General features: G+C 37.6%; 2 gene segments (V, D, J or C); both read right to left on the bottom strand.

Moving 5' to 3' along the window:
* Nucleotides 1–10,961: 10,961 nt before the first annotated feature.
* On the bottom strand, nt 10,962–14,350 carry LOC142988029 (Ig heavy chain C region-like). The segment is given in 6 exon segments: nt 10,962–10,976; nt 11,169–11,311; nt 11,770–12,108; nt 12,219–12,524; nt 12,653–12,934; nt 14,257–14,350. Coding segments are annotated over 6 exon segments (1,179 nt in total).
* Nucleotides 14,351–17,497: 3,147 nt separating this feature from the next.
* On the bottom strand, nt 17,498–17,929 carry LOC142988028 (immunoglobulin heavy variable 3-48-like). The segment is given in 1 exon segment: nt 17,498–17,929. A coding segment is annotated over 1 exon segment (432 nt).
* Between the last annotated feature and the right edge of the window lie 2,546 nt (nt 17,930–20,475).

Genomic DNA, 20,475 nt, shown 5'->3' with positions numbered 1-20,475 from the left:
TAATATCTCACTTGTTGGGATTTGTGACCAAATCAACTCACTCTCTTCAAATTGGCAGATATGGTGTTTCTAAAGGCGGCCACGGGGACAGTAATCTCTATGAAAAAGGAAGGCAGCTACAGAAATGGTCATCAGAAAACGTTTGCAACAGTAACATAGGACGAGTGCAATGATTGCATATGAGTGAAATGATTGCATATGATTAGCTACGATCAGATGTTAGGCCTGAACTGGGAAATGGACACAATGCTCAGATTTGTTGAACTGTGTGCCATTAACAGCTGAATCCAGTACAGATCAGACAATCAAGTTCTGGGAGACTTAAGGAAGACACCCATGAACATGATTGTCCAGGAACAATCTGATTGAAGTCCTCAAAGTCATGTGGGGAGCACTGATGATGAAAAAACAAATTCATTCACGGTCAAAAAGTTCTCATTCTTCTCCCAGGTGCACAATTCATACTCTAGGATAGATTATTTTCTTAAAGACAACTCTCTCAAATCCTGTGTCGCTTCCTTTGATTACCTAAGCATCCTAATATCTGACCATGCCCCCTGGATTATTACATATCCAACTGTCTACATACAAATCCTCCCCTCCCCTGTGGAGGTTTAACTCATTACTGCTGGCAGATAACATTCTCCGATTCCATTGATGACTTTCTTTTGTTTAGTGAAAACGACTCTACTTCATACTCATTGCTCTGGGAGTCGCTGAAAGACTTAGAGGTCAAATTATTTCCTACTCTTCTCACTCCAGTAAAAAACACAACAGCAAGGTTAAAAAACTCTCTGCTACCATCACCTCCCTCGACCAAGAGTGCGCATCGGATCCCTCCCCAGAAGCTTTCAAGAAACGCCTTAACCTTCAGACCGAATTTGATCTTATATCCACCAAGGATACCGAGCGCCTACTACTACAAACCCGTGCCACTTACTACGAACATGGCAATAAACCCAGTCGTCTATTGGCACATCAGTTAAAAAGACAATCCACCTCCCGTCTGACACCCAGGATCTGTACTGAAACGAACACCCCCACTACTGACCCCGTGGAAATAAACACCACATGTAAATCATTCTACTCCTCCCTTTACAAGTCCGAATTTCCTTCAGACATCACAGAGATGAATCAGTTCTTTGCCAACCTCAATTTCCCAAACATCAATTTCCGACATTGCGATAGCACTGGATTCTTCAATTTCTCTTGAAGAATTACACTCCGCAATCAGAGCCATGCAATCCAACAAAGCCCCAGGCCCCGATGGATTTCCCATAGATTTTTTCAGGAAATTCAGTACTAAACCTGCACCCCTACAATGTTTAATGAATCTCTAGAGAAAGGCACCCTTCCGCCCACCTTGGGTCAAGCTTCAGTAGCTCTCCTCCCCAAAAAAGACAAAGACCCCACCGCCTGTGGCTCCTATAGACCTCTATCCCTCGCAATGTCATGTAAAATGCTTGCTTCAACTAAAAAAAACATTCACACCAAGTATCATAATCTAACCATCAAATAATATAGTCTAGGTCAAATAATACATTTGACAAACAAACCAAATATGTTTAATTTTAAGATGGAAATTTTAATACTAGATATCCTGATTTTTTTACTTGATTTGGGCATTTATCATCGGATGCCTGCCAACATTCAATATTCAATGTGGCCTTCTTCCTTCAGTGTGGCATTCTTTGTGTGCACCTGTCAGTCAGAAGTGGTACAACCACAACGACACCCGTGCCTCACCTACAGGTAAGGTCGGAAACTTGGGGCTGAGTCTGACACTAGAAATGTGTTAGTTTGGGGAAGCAAAGTGTGTGAAATGTTTTGTGATTGAATTTGAAGGTGCAACTGTATATACTACTACTGATATACTTCTGTATATCAGTCTGCAGGCTTTATACGTAATTGGCAATCACGCCATTGTTGATTCGTCAAGAAAGCTGCATCGACTGAAGAATGCCACACTGAATGATGAATGCCACATCAAATAATGAATGTCGGTATAAAAAATGTAATGGTATGAAAAAATGTAACTGGGCACGAAAAGCAAAAGAAAGACAGAAGAGACAAAAATGGGGGTGGGGGGTGCAGTTGGAATGGCAGAGACATGGGGGTCGGGACCCTCACCCATTTTAATTAGTTTTAGGGATAGAGTCAGCAAGCTTAAGAGCCTGAAAGCGTTTCAACAGCTGAGCAAAGGTTTGTCCAACAACAGTAGAGGATGGTATCATTTACATTAAAGTGATGCATTTGTAATTGTAGAGTAAATTTTATTGATAGATAACGAGAATTGAGAGTGGACCTAAACAGGAGCTTTGTGCGACATCTTAATTACATGTTTAGGCGTCAAAGGACTCTTACCACTCTTACTACATTTTATCTCCCAAAGGTACTAGTTTTTTCAGTAGACTCAGTAGATTCAGTGCAAACAATTCATTTATGTGTACCGGACAAACATCTTTTCTAATATAATTGTTTGAGTGAGTAATTCCAGAGCTGTTCTGCAGCATGAAATTTGCCACTGGTGTGAGAGCCTTTGGCCGTCACATTTAGTTAATAGGTTCCAGTCTGTGGTTTCAGTTTGTTAACTGGATGCGGAAGCACCTGTTGTGGTGAAGTTTCCTGTGTGTTATAGAAATATTACCCAGGAAGGATGTTGATTGCCAAAATGTTCAAAATGTGTACAGTTCTGAAAAATACCCCCAGATACTTTTTGAGTACAAAGGAGGAAGCTCACTACAGCCAACAGAGGTTTTTGTCATGCCATGTATCACTGTGCCAGTTCCCGTATACACAGTGACACATCCTCATACAAAAACCTCTGACCTTCTCTTTTAATGTTGATGTGTGGCAACGTTTTCTTTTCTTCAGCAGGCTCATTTATTTTGTAGTACCTTTGTTCCACAATCAAAGTCATCATAATAAATGTAATATTACTCTAGTTAAGCAAAAACAATAAAAATGCGACTTTCAACTTTTGACACTTTTCTATCTATAATTTTAATTATTATTTTATAATATTATTATTTATTATTACTATTTTATGTGTATAATATAATATAATCATAACACAAACCCTCTACACTCTCCTGCAATCTGAGGCATTGAAATTCAATTTCCTCACACATTTTTTGCCCCTTTGGATGACCTTACCTAAGAGGGTGATCATCTTTAGTTATTTAGAGAAGTGCAAGTAGTGGTGGTCCCTGTTAAAAAACAAATGATCCCGTTACACATGTTATTGTTATCTACAATCATTTCTTCTATGGAAAAAGCTCATATTGCGCATCAACAAGTGGATTGATTGCACATTAATAGAGACATAACTTTCAAGGATTGGAACGAGTGTTGTAATATAATATATGTAATATTATTTTCCCATTAAATCACTGTTATGATATTACTTTTCACACTTATGGGTAGTTGCTAACTGGTGCATGTGCTTGATAATGCACTCTATGTGAAATCGTAGCAAATGTGTCACAAATTCTGCATGGACTCACTGTCGCTACATTTTACCTGTTAAATTGACAAAAGACAAAAGTCCGTCAGTGTAGTGAATTTAATCATCCAACTGACCTCTACTAACATAAAACATACCCCCGGATTCGTTGTGAGTACAAAGGAAGAAGCTCATTAAAGCCAACCGAGGTTGTTGTCATGCCATGTATCACTGTGCCACCCCCCGAGTAGTCACAGTGACACATCCCTATACAAAAACCTTTCACCTCCTCTTTTAATGTTGATGTGTGGCAATGTTTTCTTTTCTTCAGCAGGGTCACTCATTTTGTAGTACCTTTGTTCCACAATAAAAGTCATCATAATAGATATAATATTACTCTAGTTAAGCAAAAACAATAAAAATGCAACTCTCAACTTTTGACACTTTTATATATAAACTTATAGGTTGAATTCTGCTTCATCAAACCTAAGCAAGTATTGTGGAGTAATATCAACTATTTTTGTTATTTGTTGTGGTTTGTGCTTATGAGATCTTGTTAAGCAAATATGTAGCAGGCTTTTTCTAACATCATCATCTTCTGAATGTAACTGGCTGGCTGACATCACCTTAGTTACACACTTAATGGTAGTCGTATGTTTTGGTCATATTATTTCACCTGTATAGATAAATCTCTTGAGCTCATATATTTCACTATCAAAAGCTGGATCTGTTTTAACCCCAGTTAATAAACCATCATGGGATACACGTGAATATTTTCAATGTGAGTGGGACTTTAGTATTGAAGACATTTTATAAAACATCAAATATGTACAATATTAAAGAATTAGTGTCAAAAATGCCATATCAATTATAAAAGAATCCTCTATCAACCTCCAACTCACACATTGCAGAGTCTTTCCCTCTGGTTGTAGAGGGTGGTTTTTGTCATAGGTTATATCACTGTGGTTGCTATATGAACCACAGTGATACAAATCTTTACAAAAACCCCGCCCTGTGTATCAGCTTCCACAAGTCACAATTACAGTGCATTCACTTTAAACCACAACGCTTCTACTCCAACTGTTATCTACAATCATTTCTTCAATTATCTATCATATATATTTTTTCAAATCATTTCTTCTATGGAAAAAGCTCATATTGCGCATCAACAAGTGGATTGATTGCACATTAATAGAGACATAACTTTCAAGGATTGGAACGAGTGTTGTAATATAATATATGTAATATTATTTTCCCATTAAATCACTGTTATGATATTACTTTTCACACTTATGGGTAGTTGCTAACTGGTGCATGTGCTTGATAATGCACTCTATGTGAAATCGTATCAAATGTGTCACAAATTCTGCATGGACTCACTGTCGCTACATTTTACCTGTTAAATTGACAAAAGACAAAAGTCCGTCAGTGTAGTGAATTTAATCATCCAACTGACCTCTACTAACATAAAACATACCCCCGGATTCGTTGTGAGTACAAAGGAGGAAACTCACTAAAGTCAACAGGTTTTTGTCATGCCATGTATCACTGTGGTTCCCCCCGTATACACAGTGACACATCCTCAAACAAAAACCTTTGACCTCCTCTTGAATCCTCGAATGTTGATGTGTGGCAACGTTTTCTTTTTTCAGCAGGGTAAATTATTTTGTAGTACCTTTGTTCCACAATAAAAGTCATCATACTAAATGTAATATGACTCTAGTTAAGGAAATTAAAAATAAAATGCAATTTTCAACTTTTGACACTTTGTGTAACTATAGGTTGAATTCTGCTAATTCATTTTTGAATGTAATACATGTGCTTGATAATGCACTCTATGTGTAATCGTACCAATTGCAAATTTAATCATCTAACTGACCTCTACTAACATAAAAGAAAAATACCCCCAGATTCTTTCTGAGTACAAAGGAGGAAGCTCATTAAAGCCAACAGAGGTTTTTGTCATGCCATGTATCACTGTGCCACCCCCCGAGTAGTCACAGTGACACATCCCTATACAAAAACCTTTCACCTCCTCTTTTAATGTTGATGTGTGGCAATGTTTTCTTTTCTTCAGCAGGGTCACTCATTTTGTAGTACCTTTGTTCCACAATAAAAGTCATCATAATATATATAATATTACTCTAGTTAAGCAAAAACAATAAAAAATGCAACTTTCAACTTTTGACACTTTTATATATAAACTTATAGGTTGAATTCTGCTTCATCAAACCTAAGCAAGTATTGTGGAGTAATATCAACTATTTTTGTTATTTGTTGTGGTTTGTGCTTATGCGATCTTGTTAAGCAAATATGTAGCAGGCTTTTTCTAACATCATCATCTTCTGAATGTAACTGGCTGGCTGACATCACCTTAGTTACACACTTAATGGTAGTCGTATGTTTTGGTCATATTATTTCACCTGGATAAATAAATCTCTTGAGCTCATATATTTCACTATCAAAAGCTGGATCTGTTTTAACCCCAGTTAATAAACCATCATGGGATACACGTGAATATTTTCAATGTGAGTGGGACTTTAGTATTGAAGACATTTTATAAAATTTCAAATATGTACAATATTAAAGAATTGGTGTCAAAAATGCCATATCAATTATAAAAGAATCCTCTATCAACCTCCAACTCTGCTGAAAGTCATTCACACATTGCAGAGTCTTTCCCTCTGGTTGTAGAGGGTGGTTTTTGTCATAGGTTATATCACTGTGGTTGCTATATGAACCACAGTGATACAAATCTTTACAAAAACCCCGCCCTGTGTATCAGTGCTTGATAATGCACTCTATGTGAAATCGTATCAAATGTGTCACAAATTCTGCATGGACTCACTGTCGCCACATTTTACCTGTTGAATAGACAAAAGACAAAAGTCCGTCAGTGTAGTGAATCTGATCATCCTACTGATCTCTACTAACATAAAAGAAAAATACCCCCAGATTCTTTGTGAGTACAAAGGAGGAAGCTCATTAAAGCCAACAGGTTTTTGTCATGCCATGTATCACTGTGCCCCATCCCCCAGTATACACAGTGACACATCCTCATACAAAAACCTTTGGCCTCCTCGTTTAATGTTGATGTGTGGCAACGTTTTCTTTTCTTCAGCAGGGTCATTTATTTTGTAGTACCTTTGTTCCACAATAAAAGTCATCATAATAAATGTAATATAACTCTAGTTAAGCAAAAAAAAAATGCAACTCTCAACTTTTGACACTTTTCTATATATACTTGTAATTATAATTTCATTATCTTATTATTTCATAAAATAAATAAATCTCTTGAGCTCATATATTTCACTATCAAAAGCTGGATCTGTTTTAACCCCAGTTAATAAACCATCATGGGATACACGTGAATATTTTCAATGTGAGTGGGACTTTAGTATTGAAGACATTTTATAAAATATCAAATATGTACAATACTAAAGAATAAGTGTCAAAAATGCCATATCAATTATAAAAGAATCCTCTATCAATCTCCAACTCTGCACATTAATAGAGACATAACTTTCAAGGATTGGAACGAGTGTTGTAATATAATATATGTAATATTATTTTCCCATTAAATCACTGTTATGATATTACTTTTCACGGGTAGTTGCCAACTGGAGTTAACTTTGTGCTCAATTACAGTAAAGTTGATGAACTGATTCCTATCTTATTCATTTTTAAATGTAATACATGTGCTTGATAATGCACTCTATGTGAAATCGTATCAAATGTGTCACAAATTCTGCATGGACTCACTGTTGCTACATTTTACCTGTTAATCAGACAAAAGACAAAAGTCCATCAGTGTAGTGAATCTAATCATCCAACTGACCTCTACAAACACAAAAGAAAAATACCCCCAGATTCTTTGTGAGTACAAAGGAGGAAACTCATTAAAGTCAACAGGTTTTTGTCATGCCATGTATCACTGTGGTTCCCACTGTATACACAGTGACACATCCTCATACAAAAACCTTTGACCTCCTCTTGAATCCTCGAATGTTGATGTGTGGCAACGTTTTCTTTTTTCAGCAGGGTAAATTATTTTGTAGTACCTTTGTTCCACAATAAAAGTCATCATACTAAATGTAATATGACTCTAGTTAAGGAAATTAAAAATAAAATGCAATTTTCAACTTTTGACACTTCCTGTATAACTATAGGTTAAATTCTGCTTCATTAAACCTAAGCAACTATTGTCATGTAATAATAAACTATTATCTACAAACATTTCTTCTTTGGAAGAAGCTCATATTGCGCATCAACAACTTTCAAGAATTAGACCTAGTGTTGATTTGCACTAAAACACTTCAGAGAGGTTTTGATCACTGTGTGAAGCACTGTGGGTCCCCGTGTACACAGTGAAACAAAGCACTGCCAAAACCTGCTGCACACTCACAACAGTGCCACCATCATTCATCCTTTCATTTACATGCATTTACATGTAGTTACTGTAAAACTGAATATTATCATCAAAGGCAGCATCTTTTGTTTTATTTGTAGTTTTGTTTGTTTGAAGGAACATTTTATTGTTTTTCAATTACACAAATACATTTTTGTTTTAGAAATACATTTGCCCTAAAAAGGAAATCACATGAGGCAACATTTAGAGTTTGTTCATTGCTTAACATCGTAGCTATTGAAATCTTGCAGTGCTGTTCTGCTGGTACAATCGAAATAACTCCGAACATTACACTGAATTACACTGAAATATAAATGTGAATGCAATGTGGAGCAAAAAACATGCAACTTAACTTGTCTGATTTGTGTTGTGCACATAACTGCAGGGGAAAGCGATTCTCAATTGAACTGAAATGAGTCATGCTCATCATTTATTCTTTTTATTCTTTACATACTCTTGATTAACAACAGCAGACGTGACACAATTGTTGTCACAACTTGGTTTTTGTTATGGTGTGTAACACTGTGCCACCCCACCCCACCCCACCACAGTGGCATATGGGTGTGCAAAAACCTTGGCACACATTTTTGGATAAAGGAGCGAGGAAACCGATGCAATCACATCAAATTGAGAGATTCCAGGTCACCTATACCCACTTGGAATAGGAATAGGAAACCAGACCACCCAAAAGATGATAACCGGGCCGGGTTTGACCACAGGACCTTCTGGTTATGAGGTACGCGTTGGGACCAACCTGGATTATTTTTATAATCCTCATTTGGAGCAGACAAGGGTTAAGCATTTTTAAATGTGAGACATCAGCGTTATGATCGACACCTTCGTGTTCTGGTCTGAGCCTTGATCTTGGGCCTCCTGGGCAGCGGTCAGCTACAGATTGCAGCAGCTTCTATTTTTTTAGGCATATATAAATACACAGAGACTGGCCAAGAGGTCAGAAAATATGTACGGTCTTCCTCTCACTATACGATTCTACTGATAAAACCAAATCACAAATATGTGATGAGCCAGAGACTTTATAGTAGTTATATGTACCCATAATGTTTGTATTGTGTTGTTGTATTTCTTCTGGCTGTGCTTTAGGATCTTCAGTGTCAATTAAAGCTTGAACACTAATCATAAATACGTAAGTGTCGTGTGCTTTTCTGACCTTCCTGTGCTTCTTTCTTTCTTTTTAAAAGCTAGAAGTAAATAAAATTATAGCTTAATGATGGAGGTCACAAAATGAAATAGACATGGTCAGAACCCTAAAATGTCCTTGATGTCCAAATTCTGTAATTTCTCACACTCTACAGTTACACCTTTTTATACTAACTGGGAGTATTGGCTCATTAGAAGTATTAGTAAAAGTAGTAGTCTTGCTAAAAGTACTGGTAAAGGTACTACTAGTTGTAGAACTGGTATGAGTATTGTTTTATTGTTATATTGTTGTATAATAGTAGTACTAAAAACACTTCCTCATAGTGGTAGCAGTCCTAGTATGAGTACTACTACTATGAAACGGTTGGCTTGGTCAGTTTGGTCACTGTTTTGGCAGAGCTTGGACGTCCTGGGCCTCTGGCCAGTACAAGTACCTATACTAGTATAAGTAGTATTAATACATTTTAATGACATGATCGTTTGCTGTGGATTAACATGTGTATGAAGTATGCACATGGATGTATTTTTCACCTATCTGTCACTTTTAATCTAGCTAATACTGCCCCCTCCTGTACGTCAGGGCCCCTGTACTGGTGAGTCACTGGTGAGGCTTGTGTCAACACAGTCATTACAAATATATAACCGTCATTCTATATTTGTTATGACTCAGCACTGAAAAATACATTAAGAACAGGATAGATTTTAAGTCCCTTTTAAACCAAATGTTTTGACCTTTTTACCCTGAAAATGTTTTATTTTGGAGACAAACAAAACAAGAATTTTAAAGGAGCAATCATTTATTTTAGAAAATTATTCTAAAAGCTGTATAAATGTATTTATTATGTATTTAGATCACATAAATTATTATCATGATGATTTATAGAACAGAGACGTTTGTGGAAAAAAGCTCTTTTTTTTTGTGAGACTAAATGTTTTGTCCAGTCTAGCAAAACATGAAAAGTCTAGAAGTCCAATGAAAGCCAATAAAAAAGAAATTACAATTACAAAGTCTACTGCCAGCACCGTTCTATTGTAACTGCCTGATGCTGATGTGACTTTAATTTTCATCCACTCCATTTGTTGGTATCTTCCATGTTGTCATGCAGCAAAGCATCTTAAAATGAATGTGTAGATTTCCTTAGTAACTGTTCTCACCACTAAAAAGGAAAACACATCAAACATTTATCTTATATGCACTGAAAACATTTATTATGCCATCCAGTTCAACACAACGAATACATCTAAGCTTAAATATTGCACATCCACTACCATACGCTGTAGTCAATGTACAAAAGAATAAAAAGAATAAAATACCATATGTATATGAAGATCTATCTATGCTATGGCTGTCATATGTAATTGCAGTAAGACAATCAGCACAAACACTTGATATACCAATGGACACACACCAAATGATGTTTGTCTTGTTTCGAGGAAGGTTATTTGTAGCTCTGACTGTTTGTGTGTGGGGTGGGGGAGGGAGGGGAAGCTCTCTAGGGAAGATATCTTTAGAAGCCACAGGAAACACAAATACCTCCTTCACTTAACTGATAACAGAAGTGAGAGCACAAAAGACCTCAAAAGCATTTACAAAGACAGTACCATACCAAGTTGGAGTCATTTACACGTTTGAACACATGTTACATCTGTATTCAGTTGTCTCTCCCCCTTAGTTTAAGAAAGCCCACTTACAGACATGGCCATAAAAGCCCAATAATAAATGTGGTGATATTTACTTTACAAACTGCCACAGATACATCTCATTTACATATCAATGGAATGTTAATTAACAAGTTGAAAGTTGTTACAAAAACTAAATCATTCCTTAGCAACATTAGGTTTGGGTATCATTTCATATAGGAAATATAGGTAACTTTGTTTTGCTTGTTTTTCTACGACTTCCATTTGTAAAAACAAAAAATCCAAAATGCCGATCGGCTACGACTCCCTTTACTGTCTCTGCATCTGAAAGAAACAACGAAAATGTAGTTAAAAAACAATTTAAAACTACAGCTAAACAGTTACAAATAAAAAGCAGTCACCCTCGCACTCGTGATTAACCCCTGCAGGCCCCCCTACAAATCTACAGGCTGTCCCCGTCTGTCCCATATTGTTCTTCTTATTGGTGCTAGAAGCTGCTTCCTGTCATTCGTTTACCTTGATCAGGCTGAATATCATGGTATAGGAGAGAGAGAATATGAAGAGGAATATGAAGGACGAGGCTGTGGACCACAGACTGCTGAACTCATCATAGTCCACGTCATTGTCTGTGCAGTTTAGAGCACAATCCGTAGGCAGCTCTACGAAGGAGAAGGTACATGAGATTAGCTGAGGTATTCTGTAAATGTGTATGTGTGTGTGTTTTATATTAGTGAAATTATACCAGAATTTAATCTTGGAATATGTATTATAGTATCTATAATATAGCAATTAAACTACTTGCATGATCAGCATGTGTGAAACTGAGTACAGTATGTGAGCTCTCTGCTGACACAAACCTTTCACTTTCTTTGCTCTTACTTTGCATTTAAGTCAAATCAAGGACATTCAACAAAAAGCGTCTCCATGCTGCAACATTTATTGAAACACGTATCACACTGACAATGCAGTGACTTGCACAGGTACAACATTAAGCACATAACACGACGACAAAAACCAAAGTGACACGTACAAAGCCATCACAGAGTGAACGTTTTCCACAGAGAGACAGAAGGGCAACATACACAAAAGACCACGTCTAAAGGTGAAGCCTATTTACTTTCACATGTGTTACGCTGCTCCTTAGACACTCCTCTTGGTTTGACAGCATAATCGGCGCCAGCATACCAAACATTGCAGGAGAAAACTACATTCTTTTCCCACTTCTCCTTGGTGGTGGTGTAAACATTTGTAACCGAGAAGCCATTTTGGGTCTCCCTTGGTGGGAAGGTGATGCCGTCAGTGTAGCTCCCAGTCTTATTGCCAACTTGTTCTGACCAGGTGATGTAGTAATCACACTGCGAGGCACTGGAGACCAGACACACCAGACTGACGGAGCCTGATTGGCTGATTTCCTCCTCTGGAGGCACATAGACTGTTACTTTAAGGTCCTTTCCATCTGAAACAGATATTTGGTTTACCATGGAGGCTGATATATGAGCCTTATGCCTATATGACATGTCTGTGTGTGTAGTTTAGTGAGTATAGTAACATCAGATGGCAACATACCTCCTTTGTGGAGAGAGAGATCTTGAATAACTGGTGTCATGTCCTCCCACAGGGCATAACAGCGGACTTTGTTAACAGTGGCCCAGTCTCTGCGAATCAGCGTGTTGGTTTTGCTGTAAAGTTTTCCTTCCTTCTTTGGCGGTAGATTTGTATCACTGCTGACATTTTGCCCATCAACCTGCCAACTGATTCTAGTGTTGGATACAATGTCAGTGTCCACTCCAGTAATGGTGCATTCAAACTCTGCCTGGTTGTTCTTGAAGATCATGTGTGCTCTTGGAGGATGCAGTGTCATTGTCACAGGAGCTACAGGAGGGAGTGACAGAGAGAGAACACACGTCCATGTCCACATGACAGGAGAAAGACACCATTCTGTCCTAATCCTTTCAATGCTAGATTACTTTCAGATAGTGACAACCTGGCTCATACTGTACCTGTTGAGGCTTTCTTTGTAATGGTTTTTCCACTGTGAATGACCTCACAGCTATAGACATCGTTACTGTCCCACTCTGTCTTGTTGACCTTCAGGACACTGACAGCAGAATGGAGGGAACCCGTTTTCAGGGTGGACCACTTGTTGAAACCATTCAGCTCTTGGTTATTTTTCTTCCATTTGACTGACAAGGTTACAGGGCGAAAGGCTTCAATCATGCATATGAGGGACTGGGTATCTCCATTTGGCACTGAGAGTAAAGTTACTTCTGGGTGAACAAATTCTGGGAACAAGGGGAAACATAGGTATAGAGGTCATTCATTGTCAGATATAAATATCAAAATGATTGTCTTCAATGAGTATATAAATCTTAGAAAGACGTAACATTTTTACTATCACATACTTTCTACAGTCACTGTTTGAGGGGTTCCTTCATGATTTACAGAACAACGAAAAGAGCTCCTGGAATCCCATTGAGATCTCGCTACGTGGACCAGGCTGACCCCCGTATAAGCGTTGTTCCTCATAACCGAGGGATATTGTTGAGAAGACAATTCGCTGCCACTGCTACTCGTCCACTGAAAAGTGACAGCTTCTGGGTAGAAGCCATATGCGAGGCATCCCAGTGTGATTGTATTTCCAGCCCCAGTGCTGCATTGATGCAAAGGGACCACAGACGGTGGTGTTGTTGGGGTTTGAACTGTGTAAAGAAGTTGTAAAAGGTGTTATAACACATGAATACAAAGACATCTAAATTGTAAAAAAAGAAAAGAAAACTAAATGCACACAGATATTTACATTCAAACACAATTTATCGAATCTCTCAAACTGCATTTTTGTCACTGTAATCATATCAACAATATTAGTATCACTATGTTTCAACATGCATCTGCTGTAGAGATCTTTGAAAAATTTGGAAATTTCAATTAATAATTTCACAAATTACAATTACAATATACATTTGAAATTATTAAAAAAAATGGATTAATGGCAAGTTGCAAAAACAGAAGACATATCAAATCAAAGTTATTTTTGATTTAAATAAAGGAAGATTACTCAAGAAAAACATTAATGTGACACAGTTTGATCGACGTCCACAGGACAAACAATTAATTATTTGAAAATGTAACGTTTTCAGTGAAATAATTCATTGAAAACGTTCCGATGATCAAGTTTGACCTGTAGTATATTTGCACTTTGTCGTTTTAAAACAAGTTTCTTGAAAATATTTACTTGCTGGTGTCTATTCAATTGTTAAGTGAAGGACGTGTTTTAGATTTCATATTTAACAACTATTGTTTACACACAGTATACTAAAGAAAACAAACTAAAGGATAATAAAGGCTCTACACAGATGCAGACATTCATCACCAGCAGTTACATTTTACCTTCATAAATTAATATCAAACTGTATAGTTACGGGTTTTTTTTCAGCTTTCTAAAAACCTGTTGCATCAAATATCTTTCATCTGTCTAACCTTAACCGAAAACCACAAAGACACCAAATCTGCTCTCTACCCTCAGGACACTTGACCTTGACACTTTCAAGGCATAAATGTAAAATATCCTGGTGAACAGTAGATATTCTGATCAAACGTGACTTACCTGAAGAAACGGTGACTTTGGTCCCACGACCCCACAGGTCAAAGTAACACAGTGATACATCTCCATTCAGTGCTTGAACAAAAACCCTGAGCATCTAAAAACCACACTAAAACTTCAGTAAATGCATGAAATAAACAGTAACATGGTTTATCATGTGGGTAATATAATATATTACAGTCATCCTAAATGTTTTAATGTTTTATTGATACATGAGCAGATCTATAAGTAACATTTACTGGAAGACGTATTCTTTTATCTGTGTAATAACCCAAACTTTTGCCTACTAAATAACTCACAAACATCATGACATAAGCGTTACGTCATGATATAAAGACAAGATACACAAATATGTTTTTCCTCTCCGATTTTCTCATCACAAATGTGCATAAACTTGAGGTTTTTGCACTTTGGTTTTTGTATAGGCATCTTTCTTAGTGGCCCACCCCATAGTGCCACAATGATACACACTGATACAAAAACCAAACTCCACTGGAAATCTCTCATGCACAGTGTTTACAATAGTGATATACTACACAAACTACAGTATATAGAAGGATTAAAAGACATATTTCTTACCTCGAGGGCTCTGCTATAAATAGAACATTTTTCAGTTTTCAGTTGAGCTCTGTTTTCCTGTTGTATAAGTGTGTAGCTTCCACACACTCACAGAGTTCTGCTGCTGGGTGCTGACTGTAGCTAAAGAGCATACTGTATACAAGAAACACAAAATAATGGATGGATATTTGGGTGGATGAGTGGAAAGAAAATGTAGGAATAGACTGGCAGGAGGTCGAGCGGTTAGACATGCAGACAGACAGATGGATGGGTGGGTGGATGGGTGGGTGGGCGGGTGAATGCTCTGTGCTTGACTTGACAGAGTACAGGAGGGTGAGAAATTTTGTGAGACATTTACTAAGTCCAGAATGTCTATAAACATTAATTATCATTTACACTTAGTTTATCATGTTTGTGACTTGACAGAGTACAGGAGGGTCAGAAATGAAGGATTTTGCACAGCTGCTCAATCTACTCCAGTCACTCTGGCTCTCAAGCACAATAATAAACAGCAGAGTCTTCAGTCTTCAGGCTGTTCATCTGCAGATACACCTGGTCCATGTTGTTGTCTCTAGAAATGGTGAAGCGGTTCTTCACAGACTGGGAATACGATATAGTGCTACCACTCGGAGCAGAAATGTAGGCGATCCATTCCAGTCCTTTCCCTTCAGCTTGTCTGATCCAGCTGATATCAGCGCTAGAATCTGATATTCCTGCATATGTACAGGTCAGTTTGTGAGAGTCTCCATGCTGCTTTACCACTGCTTCAGACTGAGTCAGAGTCTGACTCCAAACACCTGCAGAGAAAACAGCTTGATGAGAACAAAACCAAATAACCTTAACAATGAATGAAAGATATGTTGCGTCCTTCACCAGTCAAAGCTGACAGCATTAGAAATGTGACACACGTAGATCATCAGAACTTAGAGATGACTTGAGCTTCTTCATAAAGAAAAAAAAAACATGATAGATCTTATCCTATAATTGCATGCACAATGTCATGTTAAATGTTTGCTTCAATAAAAAAAAATAGCACAAAAAAAATAAAAAATAAAAAAATAAAAAAATAATATACATGAAACATTTTTTGCCATATTTCGTTTGAGTATAAAACTTGAAGTAAATAAATCTATAGAGTATAAACTAGAGAATGAGATACAATATACATAATGACATTTATGAGCTGGTACGTTGTAATGTACACATAATGAATAAATAATAATGTATCAAAATAGATTGTTAATGTATTTTCAATTGTTATTGTGAATGAAGTACTGTGTCTTTTTCCTTTTTTAGATAAGAGCAACAATTCCACCGACACCACCTGAGGAGGTGCAGTGTCAGGAAACTATGTGGATTATAAAGGAAGAACATTATGGACTTGTTGTGTTTTTAACATGAACTCAGTTGTTTCTGAGGTCATTTTATACAGCTGAAGCTTTTCATGATTGAAGACAGTGAGTGTTCTCAAAGTGTGAGTTCAGTAGGATTTTGTACAGCTGCTTCACAACTTCAGTCACTGTGGCTCTCGAGCACAATAATAAACAGCAGAATCTTCAGTCTTCAGATTGTTCATCTGCAGATTCAGCTGCTGTCTGCTGTTGTCTCTGGAGATGATAAACCGGCCCTTGACTGACTGAGAGTAGTAAGCAGTGCTACCACTATGAGTAGCAACCCACTCCAGTCCTTTTCCAGCAGCCTGTCTGATCCAGCCCATCCAGTAGCTGCTGAGTGTGAACCCAGAGACTGTACAGGTCAGTTTGTGTGAGTCTGCAGGGTTTTTAACCACTGCTTCAGATTGTGTCAGAGTTTGAGCAGCAACACCTGTCAAGATAATAAAAGATCATTATATACATTGAAGTGCATTCTTGACATCATTGGAAACATCAGATCCAGATGTGTAGAGCTTCACCTGCCCAGCAGACAGCTAAAAGCAGCAGTCCTGTCCTGTAGTCCATCATGCTAAAGTGTGTGTCCACTGTTCTCTGTCAGCCTCTCTGCAGTCACATATGTAGAGGAGGAAGACATCCAAGTTTTGCATTGACTCCTCCTCACAGGGAGGAAGGACACAACTGGACTGGACTTTGCTCTCAGTTGCTGTTTAGTCAAAATGTAGAACAGCAAAATTACTTTGTGTTCATGTATTTACATATAAGAAACATACAGGATCTTTTTCTACACAAAGCCTTTGTCACACAGCACAACAGCAAAGATCACTGGTTGATTTTTTTGTCATTTCATGGCCATCAATGTGCAACAAACTCATTCTACCCTTCATAGGTTTAAACAGGAAAATATGTTACATTTGAATCTGGAGGAATGAAACTATTCTCTAAACTTCTGTCTCCAGTAAAACATTAGAAAATAATAATAATAATAATAATAATACTACTAATAATAATAATAATAATTATAATTATAATTATAATTATAATTATAATTATAATTATTATTATAATAACCATAACATATTAGTACAGCTCAGCTTCATGGTGAAGTTTTGGATCAGTTCATCTATTTATTTGTTTATGAGGCAGTGTTTGGTTTTGTGTAATTTACTGTTTTCATTTCTACATTATGTATGCTAATTACACAAACAAATCAATAGTTCAATATAAATAGTTTGGAAAAAAGAGAGTGGGTCATGATTAAACTACTCTGATGTCAAATAACTGACAACAACTGACTAACATTCCAGTGCTTCAGCTAAATAGAGGAAGTGGTTTGTGTATGTTGTCTCTGTTACTGTTTCCCACTGTGTTCCTCCTGCACAGTGATACACTGCAGTGTCCTCGGCCTTCAGATGGTTCATCTGTAGGTAGACTTTCTGGCTGGAGTCGTCTCTGGAGATGGTGAATCTGCCCTTGACTGACTGGGAGTAATAGATGGGAGAACTACCTGTGTGTATGTAAGCGATCCACTCTGGTCCTTTACCCGCAGCCTGCCTGATCCAATTCCACCCTGAGCTACTAAAACTAAACCCTGAGGTTGTGCAGGTGAGTCTGTGGGATTCTCCAGGTGTTTTCAGCACCGGTCCAGACTCGGTTATGCTCCAACCTTTAACACCCGTGCAAACAAACAGAGCAGCGAGCAAGAGCGTTAGCTTCATGTCAGCCATGTTTACAGCGTGCTTAGTATGGCTTCAAAGCAATGAAAGCCCTTTAAATATGATGGGAGCTGTCTCCCTCACACAATTTGTTTATTGCAAACTCCTCCCACATCTCAGCCAGCATCTGTGATTCCATGCATCTGGAGCAAAATATCATGCAAAACAAAAGAACATGTGAGTGTTTACAGTGGTGGTGTTATTAGTGTTGGTTATTCTATTGTTCAATATCAGGTTCTGGTTGATTTTCACTTAATTCCTTTGCCTAAATATGAGAGATATTCTTAATTTATTAACTCTATCATCTTTTGTTTATTTGTTCATGTGGACATTTCATTATCAATATTTTCCTAAATATGCGATATTCATTTTATTTTTTATTCTATATCTTATTCCAGCTGTACCTCTGGTTAGTATTTTGGGCTTAAGAGGGAGAAATATAAAACTTTGTACAGTATTTAAGGATTCAAAGAGCTGTCAGTGATGTGAGACAGTGAGTGTTCTCAAAGTGTGAGTTCAGTAGGATTTTGTACAGCTGCTTCACAACTTCAGTCACTGTGGCTCTCCAGCACAATAATAAACAGCAGAGTCTTCAGTCTTCAGATTGTTCATCTGCAGATACACCTGCTGTCTGCTGTTGTCTCTGGAGATGATAAACCGGCCCTTGACTGACTGAGAGTAGTAAGCACTGCTAGTATCATGAGTAGCAACCCACTCCAGTCCTTTTCCAGGAGCCTGTCTGATCCAGCCCATCCTGTAGCTGCTGAGTGAGAACCCAGAGACTGTACAGGTCAGTTTGTGTGAGTCTGCAGGGTTTTTAACCACTGCTTCAGATTGTGTCAGAGTTTGGGCAGCAACACCTGTCAAGATAATAAAAGATCATTATATACATTGAAGTGCATTCTTGACATCATTGGAAACATCAGATCCAGATGTGTAGAGCTTCACCTGCCCAGCAGACAGCTAAAAGCAGCAGTCCTGTCCTGTAGTCCATCATGCTAAAGTGTGTGTCCACTGTTCTCTGTCAGCCTCTCTGCAGTCACATATGTAGAGGAGCAAGACATCCAAGTTTTGCATTGACTCCTCCTCACAGGGAGGAAGGACACAACTGGACTGGACTTTACTCTCAGTTGCTGTTTAGTCAAAATGTAGAACTGCAAAATTACTTTGTGTTCATGTATTTACATATAAGAAACATACAGGATCTTTTTCTACACAAAGCCTTTGTCACACAGCACAACAGCAAAGATCACTGGTTGATTTTTTTTGTCATTTCATGACCATCAATGTACAACAAACTCAATCTACCCTTCATAGGTTTGAACAGGAAAATATGTTACATTTGTATCTGGAGGAATGAAACTATTCTCTAAATTTCTGTCTCCAGTAGTAAATAACAGTAACAATAATGATATAATATCAGTACAGCTCAGATTGATGTTGAAGTTTTGAATCATCAATCTCTCCGTCCCTTTGTTTATTTCCAATAACTTAACTAGTTTTTATTGTGGTTCACTAAATTGATTCTTCAAGATAATCATTGATAGATTCATATTTATACTTTAATAATTAAATGTATAAAATGAATACATTATACCTTAAATGTGTGTATATAGTGTATGTTGATGCAACATGAAGTACTTTTGTGAGATCATTTCCCTGCTTGTTGTCTGTGGAGGTTTGGTCACAGCTGCTCCACTGTCTTCAGTCACTGTGGCTCTCGAGCACAGAAGTAAACAGCAGAATCCTCTGCTGTCAGGCTCCTGGCCTCCAGGTACTGAGTGCTGCTGGGCACATCTTCAGTCAGCGTCAAACGGCTTTCAAAGGAGCTGCTATAGGTAGCAGAGTTTGAACCTGTGTTCATATATGCCATCCACTCCAGAGCTTTCCCTGGTCTCTGCCGTATCCAATGAATATAGTAAGCTGTCATGTCAAACCCAGATATGACACATGACATCTTCACTGTCTCTCCAGGTCTCTTCACCTGAGAGGGAGACTGGTCCAGTTTGATGTCACCTAACACTCCTATAAGCAAAGAAAAGGACATCCATCAAATGTTAAACTCTCATGTGAGTCAGTGACACAGAAAGCTTAAAGTGTGTAACTACACAAATCCCTGACTTACCATGAAGAGTTACTAGAAAGAACAAACTGCACACAATCATCTTATAAACAGTGGGATGAAGAGTTTTCTGCTCAAAGTTCCAGTTGTTCTGTCACAAATGTCACTGGTTGTTGGTATATAAAGAAGGAAGAGTTTGCATAGACCGCCCCCTACAGGTTTAAATAGAGGAACATGTTACACAAACAAGTTTCACTGTTCAGATCTCAGATGATGATGTGTGAGTCACAGCTTTTGTAGATATCACACATGTTTTTGAGTTTTTGGACAAAGATTAACAGTTTCATCATAGTTTCATTCAGATGAGTCTATGATCAACCGCATGTTATCAAAGATCTGTTAATATTGGGGACATGAATCTGTAATGCACTCGCACTTTATTGATCTGGGCTACAAGAAGACAGACATCAATAGTCTCCTATCATTCACTTCTTTA

The sequence above is a fragment of the Genypterus blacodes genome, unplaced genomic scaffold (assembly GCF_046128005.1).
Source record: "Genypterus blacodes isolate CSIRO-AG114 ecotype Tasmania unplaced genomic scaffold, CSIRO-AGI_Gbla_v1 ptg000291l_1, whole genome shotgun sequence".
Lineage (NCBI taxonomy): Eukaryota > Metazoa > Chordata > Actinopteri > Ophidiiformes > Ophidiidae > Genypterus > Genypterus blacodes.
The sequence above is the reverse complement of the archived record's forward strand: the minus strand, read 5'-3'. Positions and strand labels throughout refer to the sequence as shown.